This window comes from Zingiber officinale, chromosome 5A (assembly GCF_018446385.1).
Source record: "Zingiber officinale cultivar Zhangliang chromosome 5A, Zo_v1.1, whole genome shotgun sequence".
Lineage (NCBI taxonomy): Eukaryota > Viridiplantae > Streptophyta > Magnoliopsida > Zingiberales > Zingiberaceae > Zingiber > Zingiber officinale.
The window spans coordinates 7,873,522-7,882,842 of record NC_055994.1 but is presented as its reverse complement, the minus strand read 5'-3'; the positions used below and the strand labels follow the sequence as shown (position 1 = coordinate 7,882,842).

General features: G+C 38.3%; 1 protein-coding gene across 3 annotated transcripts; it reads left to right on the top strand.

The window, feature by feature from the left end:
• Positions 1 to 706: 706 nt before the first annotated feature.
• On the top strand, positions 707 to 8,898 carry LOC121979635 (TLC domain-containing protein 4-B-like). 3 transcript variants are annotated; one of them, XM_042531627.1, is made up of 10 exons: positions 707 to 875; positions 6,913 to 7,059; positions 7,189 to 7,313; positions 7,600 to 7,688; positions 7,766 to 7,901; positions 7,972 to 8,046; positions 8,126 to 8,247; positions 8,329 to 8,404; positions 8,500 to 8,559; positions 8,634 to 8,898. In XM_042531627.1, the coding sequence occupies exons 3-10, from the start codon at positions 7,197 to 7,199 to the stop codon at positions 8,760 to 8,762; spliced, it is 804 nt and encodes a 267-aa protein (XP_042387561.1). In that variant the 5' UTR covers positions 707 to 875; positions 6,913 to 7,059; positions 7,189 to 7,196; the 3' UTR covers positions 8,763 to 8,898. The 3 variants fall into 3 exon arrangements, with proteins under 3 accessions (XP_042387561.1, XP_042387562.1, XP_042387563.1); XM_042531628.1 differs by lacking the exon at positions 707 to 875 and adding an exon at positions 882 to 1,089; XM_042531629.1 differs by lacking the exon at positions 707 to 875 and adding an exon at positions 882 to 1,121.
• Positions 8,899 to 9,321: the final 423 nt, after the last annotated feature.

Genomic DNA, 9,321 nt, shown 5'->3' with positions numbered 1-9,321 from the left:
CACTTGGCTAGAGAACCTTGCGTATCGGTTATTCTCTTTTATCCTAAAAATAACGATTTAAATATTTAATTATTTGATATATATCAATAAATTATCATATACTATATAAACTAGCAATATATTTATTGGTCGAAAAATCAAAAGAAAAAACTTTCTTCGTATTGACTTTGCTATCTGGGCATAAGTTGACTTTTAGAAATCCAACAACTGTGATTTTTTTTTTACTAAATTAGTCATAAAATTCAATTTCCCACAAAGATCCGCCGCATTTAGAAACCCAACTAGATTTGGCCGTATCCAAGGTAAATTGACAAATACACATTTATTCTCAGAACTCGTCGCAATCCTGCAGTATTTTGTCTATCTTTCTTTCTTGTTTGCTGTGATTGCTACTCGTAGTTTATCCATTTTGGGTTCCTCAAAATTCAACCAACGAGCCTATTAAATGGTTAGAATGAATATTTTATATTTATTTATTTTTTTGACTGATATCTATTAATTAAAATAATATGTATTAAATAGAATACTTTATATTTAATTTTTAGCTGGAATCTGATTATTAATTTAATTTTTATTTTATATTAATAAATTTTTATTATACGATTGCGTTGAGGGTCATGCGATTAATGTGGGTTGGGAATAAAGATAGCGTCCGTCTCAATCTCTTGCGTTCCAATCCAACTCCGCTTTAAATGGCGCGCGCTAGTCCGTCCCCCGAGGCCCAGACCCTCGCGTTTTCCCCGTCTCTCTCTCTCCTTCTCCAATCGCCACGCTACCGCTGTTCTCTCTTCCTGTCTCTTTGTCTTCATCTGAGATTCTGCGGCTCCTCCTATTGGTTTCTAGTGACGCAGTCTGCTCTCAGCTCGTTTCTTAAGGTAGTGTTTTTCTCTTCCAAAACCAGTACTTTTCCCCCCTTTTTGGTGGTCTGAGATATGCTTTGCGATGAAGATGATGATGCAAGTTTGGTCTTTGAGATTGTGGATGATGGTTTTATAGTGAGATTGTTTCGGAAAGGCTGTTGCTTTAGTCTTATTGTGTGGCCTGGTGCCCTAGTGCTGATCAAATGATTGAAAAAGAAGGATTTTGCTAGTTTGTTTTCCACCGCTTTTGATCTAGTTTGTGTATTATTTTCTTCTTCAAGTTTTTACTTTGCAGAATATTTTGTATTCCTCTTTGCTGATTGGTATAATACAGGGAAAATTGTCGATAAACATACAAATGTTTGATAGCTGAAACCCCTGGCTTGGTATTGTTTTACAGAGAGATGGAGTTGAATTAGTGATGCAGGATCAACCCAAACTTCAAAAGGGCATAACTTTTAATTTGGGACTTGGAATCAGACTCCGTCGAGTCTCACATGTGTAGAATTTAAAAATCTATATTTATTGCAGGGGTACTCATAACCGCCAACTTTCGGACCCAAATTACACCTTTTAGGCTCTCAACCTAGTCTCTGAAGATTTTATTACTATTTTTAGTAATCTCTATTTTTTTTTATGATATTTAGGGTAATTTTGGTATTTTTAGTATTTGTAGGTCCTAGTTTATCTATATCATCGTTCTATTATGTTAGTTTTGATTTCTTTCAAAAGATTTCCTTTTTTGGAAAGATGTCTTTTCTTTTTCTATAAAATTGGAATCGGAGTCCATATATTAGGATTTCTCTCATTTCTTAGTTATAGGGTCTAGAGTCTATATAAACACATGTAGGGATTATCCCTCTATTATTGACAAAGTTTATTTTTTTGGTAAATTTGACGAGTTTCACTTTGTTGTAGGCATTCCCTCTTCTTGATTTCTCCTCCAATCTTCCTTTTTGTTAGTCCGCAGGATAATCGCTATCCTGCTCGATGTCAATTGGTATCAGAGTCAACCGTGTCTAATTGAGGAAGTTGAGCATCATATCCAATGGAAGGTTGTCATGGTTGCGGTTGCAATAGGTAGGTTATGATTGAGAAAGCCGAGCACCATGGACGCAGTGTTCAAGAAATAATAACGATTGAGGACTTTTAGAGGCAAATTGTAGAGTTAACCCAGTAGATGATATCAATGGTGGCGGTGCGAAATCTTAAAGGTCGGGAGATTTCAGATCGAGATCGAGAATCTAAGTCTACCTTCGAGAATCCTTATTACTATCAGACTACAAGCCGGGAACGTCATGTTCAGGAGGAGCCTTATGAAGACCTTGGTTTTCGGGTTGAACTGCCTGAATTTTCTTGTATGTTACGAGCTGAGAGTTTTGTCGATTGACTGAACGAAGTGAAGGAAATCTTTAAGTATAAGCAGGTTCCGGATCGGATGAAGGTGAAGATGATTGCCATCAGATTGAAGGGGTGAGCATCGACGTGGTGGAAACAGATGCGGTGTTCATGAGACAGACAAGGCAAGTCCAAAATAGACGACAAGGAAAACATGAAGAAGCTGAGGGGTCACTTTTTGCCTTTCAGCTACACCCAGACTTTGTTTCAGCGACATCACTCGTTGAGACAGGACGTGAGAGCGATCGACGGATATACTGATGGGTTCCACCAGCTGACCGTGTGAAACGACCTACCCGAGACAGAGGAGAAGATGGTGTCACAATACTTAGGGGGGTTGCGTCATCCCTTACAAGATCCCCTTAGTTTTCATTCATTTTTGATGGTGTTAGCAGTCTACCAGCGCACACTAATTGTTGAAAAACAACAAAATCGGAAGCCACAGAGGCGACCAAAACAATAGATTAGTTGCCCTGGTTCACGTTCCATACCGCAACAACCTTCATAGGTTAATCCTAATACTATTGTCACGTGTTATCATTGTGTTATCATTGTGGTGAATAGGGGCACAAGGCTAACCGATGTAGGAAACCTGAAAGTCAAAAATTTATTAATTGAGGAAGACATGGAAAAAGAGACCGCAACAATTGACGATTTGGCGTATGATGTGTCTGATTAGCATTGGTCATTTGCAAGAGTCTTCTACGGGTGGTTTGGAGGAAAATTGATTGAGAACCAATATTTTTCATATTACCTGCACCATCGCAGATAAAATTTGCAAGATGATCATCGACAACGACAGTTGTGAAAACGTATTATCTGCTTAGGCTTGAAAGTTGACCGTCATCCTAAACCATACAAGTTATTTTTGGCTAAACAAAAATAGTGAGGTAATAGTAAACCGACGATATCTTGTGTTTTTTTTTCAATTGAAAAATATTTTGATAATGCTTGGTGTGATGTGGTGGCCATAGACGCATGTCATGTGTTATTGGGGCGGCCTTGGCAGTATGATCGCTGTGCTGTTCATGATGGACAGAAGAATACATATACCCTTCACCTTAAGGGAAAAAAGATTGTGTTGGCTCCACGGCGGGTAGGAACCACTCCAATTTCAGTAGCCAAGAATAATAATCTGCTTTCTATACCTAGGTTTTTAGATGAGATGGAGCATGGATGCATTGTCTATGCTCTGTTATCGCGCCAGAGCGAAGCCCTAGCCATGAACGCTGAGTTACCAGCCGAAGCACAACAGTTGCTAGCAAATTATGGTGAGTTGATGCCAGAGGATCTTCCTTCTGGGTAACTATCCATGTGAGATATCCAGCATCAGATTGCCCATGTTTCTAGGTCATGCTTGCCTAATCGACCAACATATCGCCTTAGTCCCAAGGAGGCTGAAGAATTGCAGCGACAGGTGGTGGAAGTACTGGAGAAGGGCTATATCCATGAGAGCATGAGCCCATGTTTAGTTCCAGCCCTACTAGTGCCAAAGAAAAATGGTTCGTGGCGTATGTGCATTGACAGCCTAGGCATCAACAAGATAACAGTGAAGTACAAATTCCCAATTCCTGGCTAGGACGACATGTTGGATCAACTATCCATTTCTAAGGTTTTCTCAAAAATTGACTTTAAAAGCGGATACCACCAAATCAGAATAAGGCCTGAAGATGACTGAAAAAATTCATTCATGACACAACATGGGCTATATGAGTGGATGGTCATGGCTTTTGGATTCTCCAATGTACTCAACACCTTCATAAGGTTTATCCATTAGATTATGCAGCCTTTTATGGTAAAGTTTGTGGTGGTTTACTTTGATGACATTCTCATCTATAGTTTGACATGGGCATCCCACTTCGATCACCTCCGTGCTATTTTTGAAAAGTTGAAGATGGAGTGCTTATTTATTTTCTTTACTACATCGGTAACTTTCCTTGGTTTTATTGTGTCTACTATTGGTGTACACGCAAATCAAGCAAAGATAGACGTAGTCTTAGAGTGGCCTGGTCCTTGCATGATATCAGAAGTTTCTATGGCTTGACTTTTTTCTACTGTCGGTTCATCATAAACTTTAGAACTCTGATTGCTCCTATCACCGAGTATCTCAAGGGATGAAATTTCAAGTAGTCTAAAGAAGCAAAGGCTAATTTTCAATTGATTTGCAGAAGTTCTAGCACTTCTGGATTTTGACTAAGTGTTTAAGGTCAACTGTGATGCATTTGGCATTGGTATAGGAGGTGTTATGAGTCAGTATAGGTGTTTGGTTGCCTTCTTCAGTGAAAAACTGTCCGGGAGAATTATTTTACCCATGACTTAGAGTTCTACGCCATTGTTCAGTCTCTGAAGCATTGGTGGCACTACCTGGTGCAGAGGGAATTCATCTTGTTTACTGATCACAAAGCCTTAAAGTACATCAATGGTTAACACAAGCTAAGTAGGCGGCATGCTAAGTGAGTGACTTATTTGCAAAAGTGTACCTTTACATTGAGATATCAAGCGGGGAGCCTGAACTGTGTAGCAGATGCCCTGAGTTGTCACTCTTCGTTACTTACCATAATGAGTACCAAAGTTGCCTATTTTGAGGTTTTCGTAGATATGTATGCAGTAGACTTTCATTCAGAAGGATATTCCATGAGGTGCATGATGGTCTTTGCTACGATTTTATTTTGCATAATGGTTATTTGTTTCGGTGTGTTTCAGATTATTCACTAAGGTGACAGATTATAGGTGAACTTCATAATGATGGACACTTTGGTCGTGACAAGATGCTAGCTCTCATCTCTGCTTATTTTTATTGGCCCAAGTTAACTAGTGATGTAGCCCACTTTATAGACCAATGCTTTGTATGTAAGCGGTCTAAGGGTATTCTCACTACTGCAAGCTTGTAACCGCCTTTACCTATTCCTGAAGCTCCTTAGTTCGATGTCAGCATGGACTTTGTATTGGGACTACCTTGCACCCAACGAATCTCAGATTCTATTCTCGTTGTGGTTGCCAGATTTTTAAAGATGACACATTTTATAGCTTGCAGGAAGACTTTAGATGCTATCCGGATTGCTCATCTTTATTTTAAGGAGATCGTGCGTTTACATAGCATTCCTTGCTCCATGACTTCAAACCGTGATACCAAGTTCATCAGCCATTTCTAGAAGAGCTTATGGGGAAAACTAGGAATACAATTGAATTTTAAGAGTGCCTACCACTCCGATGACATCTGAGCAGATTGAGGTGGTGAATTGCAGTTTGGGCAATTTTCTGAGGTGTTTAACGGGAACTAAGTCGAAGCAGTGAGGCTTGGCGTTATCTCAAGCGGAGTTTAGCTACAATAGATCCAGAAACAGGTCCACATGTTTGAGTCCTTTTGAGATTGTATATGGACGAAACCCAACTGGGGTTCTGGTCTTAGCTCCTGTTCCACGTATGGGTCGATTCAGTTGTAAACAGATGAGATGACAGAGCATCTTTGGGGTATTCATGAGCAATTGAAGCAGGCTATTCAAGAGAATAACACCAAGTAAAAGACTTAGGTTGATCGTCATCGTCGTCAGGTACTATTTGATGTTAGTAACTTTGTTTGAGTTGTATTGACTCGTGATCGTTTCCTTGTGGGCGAGTATAACAAGCTCAAGGATCGGAAGATTGGACTGTGTGAGATACTGCAAAAAATTAACGACAATGCCTATAGGATGTGTCTTCTTAGTCATTTGAAGACGTTTGATGTCTTCAATGTGAAACATTTGACTCCTTATTCAGTGGATGCTGATGAGACTACTGTGAACTCGATAGCGAGCTCTTTTCAACACGGGGTAATTAATGCAAGATCAACCCAAATTTTAAAGGGGCATAACTTTTGACTCGGAACTCTGAATCAGACTCTGTCTAATTTCACACTTGCAGAATTTAAAAATCTACATTTATTACCGGTACCCATAACCACAAACTTTTGGGCCCAAATTCCACCATTTAGGCCCTCAACCGAGTCTCTAAAGATTTTGTTACTATTTTTAGTAATTTTTGTTTTTATGGTATTTAGGGTAATTTTGGTATTTCTGGTATTTTTTGTTCCTAATTTGTCTCTATTAGCAACCTATTCTATTAATTTCGATTTTTTCCAAGAGATTTCTTTTTATGGAAAGATGTCTTTTCTTTTTCTATAAGATTAGAATTGAAATATATATATTAGGATTTTTTTTCTTTTTTAGTTATTGGTTCTAGAGTCTATATAAATACATGTATAGTTGTATGGGAATTAATCTCTCTATTATTAACAAAGTTTTTTTTTTGATAAATCTGACAAGTTTCCCTTTGTTTTAGGCGTTTTCTCTTGTTAATTTCTCCTCCAATCTCCCTTCTCGTTAGCCACAGGATATTCGAGTGTCAATTAGATACATTTACTAGATTGTGATAAAGGCTCATAATGATCATATGATAACACCCTGATACTAGTCATACTGTTTGCAGTCGGCCACAGATACAACTAGGAAAGTGGTTTCATTTTCCAAAACAACATCTGTTTACTCTCCATAATTGAGTGTTTATTTCCAACATAATATACAATCATGTTAGGCCTCTTCTATATTAAAGAGTTAAAGAAGAGCATAGTGCTCCCGAAGCCACAGGTGTATCATAACTTAATACTATTGTCTTGCAGTTGGAGGATTTGGAAGAATAAAATTCAGGTAGCCACCTTCAAATAAGGCTCACGGTTTGTTGTCGTCGTCGTCGTCATCATCATCATCATCATCAACTGGGAGGCTTGATCTCATTTTTTCTCATTAAACTAGGGCTTGTTCAGCAGGTATTCTTCTGGGATTTCCTTATATATGACATGATTGGTTGCAGCCTTGATACAAGGAGTATTCAATGTTCTGCAATTACCCTTCACATTCTTACACATTGTGTCGACTCTGGATATGTTGTAATGCAGTTTCTAAGATGATAGCAGAGAAGGCCTACATTTACCGCGTCGACCAGCTGGTTAGAAACTACTTGCTAGCAGATCCTGTTGTCCCATATACCTCTATAATTGCAGGCATCTTCATGTCCAAAATGGTATGCTCCTTGTTGATTTACTAACTGTTTGGTTACAACTTGTGCCCTATGAGTTGATAGGTCAATTTCATCTAAGTGGGTTGTGAGAATAAAAAAGATTGAATTGGGATAAATTCATTGAAGTAGAGAGATGGCATATGCACTTCTAGTTGATTATATCATTTGTTAAAGAACTTGTGTTTATTAGTGTAAAACTTTTGAGCTCATATTACATTTACCGGGCCGTATTTTCTTGCTTGCTTAAGATAGTGTCTCATTCATCTTCGTAACAGTCTCTGATTCTCAGGCATATAATGCTACCAATTCGATTAGTTCTTCTTACTACAAAGGATTTTCATCTCTCAAAAACATCCAGCAAGTCGAGTGGAACAACAGGTGAGAAGTCACTAAATGATTTCAGAACTTTTTTTTGGTGTGCAAGCTGCCCTATTTACCAATGCCGCTTGTTGCAGGGGAATGTCTAGTGTACATGCTGTTTTCATCACGGCGATGTCAATTTATTTAGTATTCTTCTCAGATCTCTTTGCAAATCGCCCGGATGGCCTCATCATATTTAGAAATTCAAGCGTCTCTAATTTTTCATTGGGGGTATGAAACATTTTTAAGAATTCACTTTCCAATATGGTTCATATGTCCATATCTTGATACGACCTTGCAGATCTCGATCGGGTACTTCATTACAGATCTTACGATGATTTTCTGGCTATATCCTTCCCTCGGTGGAATTGAGTATGTAAGTACACGATCATAATCTACGATGGTCCGTATACTGACTTCCTATACTCACACTCGAAAACTTGACCTCACTCTAGGTTCTCCATCATTTACTATCGATAATAGCAGTTTCTTATGCTATTTCGACTGGAGAAGGGCAGCTATACACATACATTGTCCTCATTTCCGAAGCCACCACTCCCGGGATAAATCTACGATGGTAACTACAAGACACCGCAACATCTCGTAATTCAAATTGCTCAAAAACATCTTTGCCTTTAATTTTCCATCTTTTGTGAAGGTTCCTCGATACCGCTGGAATGAAAAATTCAAGGGCATATACCATCAATGGTGTGATGATGGTCGTTGCATGGCTAGTAAGTGTAGTCGGAGTCGATGATAAACGATAAACTCGTTCTTGCTAACTCTCGACTAGTTAGATTTTGAACGCTAAGAGATTAATTCTATGCAGGTGGCAAGAATACTGCTGTTCATCTACTTGTTCTGTAACCTATATTTTTACTATGATCAGGTGTGGATCCCTCTTATCTGACTAATTATATCGCAGTACTTGCGAACTCTGACGCGTTGTTCCTCGTCTAACAGATCGAGCGAATGCACAAATTTGGCTACTTCCTTACTTTCATGGTGCCGACAACGCTGTTTATCATGAATGTGATGTGGTTCAGAAAGATCATAAGAGGACTTGTAAAGATGTTAACCAAGCAGCAATGAGTTTCGGTGTCCAGAAGTTCGCCGGAGAAAAATGTATCGACAATCGCGGATAGTTTGACCACTTTATTTCTCTACTCCAGTAAGTGTAAAGCTACATAGTTTGCTGAAATGAAGTTGCTCAAACTGAATCACACTATTATATGGTAATCACTAGGAGAACCCTTGTGGGATTCGAATTCTACAAAAAATAGTAAGGAAAGTTCATCCAAATGCTCCCGGCGACAAGGAGATTTTGTTGGCTATAGTCCATAAAGCAGACGAAACAAAATCATTTTCTTATATTCATATATCCATCTTAACATCCTCAATCTCACGTTAGGTTGTCAAACAACATCAAACAAAACAAAGGCAAATATCATATGAATTCATTCAAGTATTAGACCAAAATAGTTATTTCTACTTAGCTATTATAATAAGTTGATGTATAAACATTCTCATATTTCTTCTGCATAGTGCCTTGTATTATTTCAAAAACCGCTTAAATAATATTCTAATTCTTATCTTTAACTCAATTAAAGTTAAGTAGGCCAACAATTTAATTGATTCCACAAATCTAATC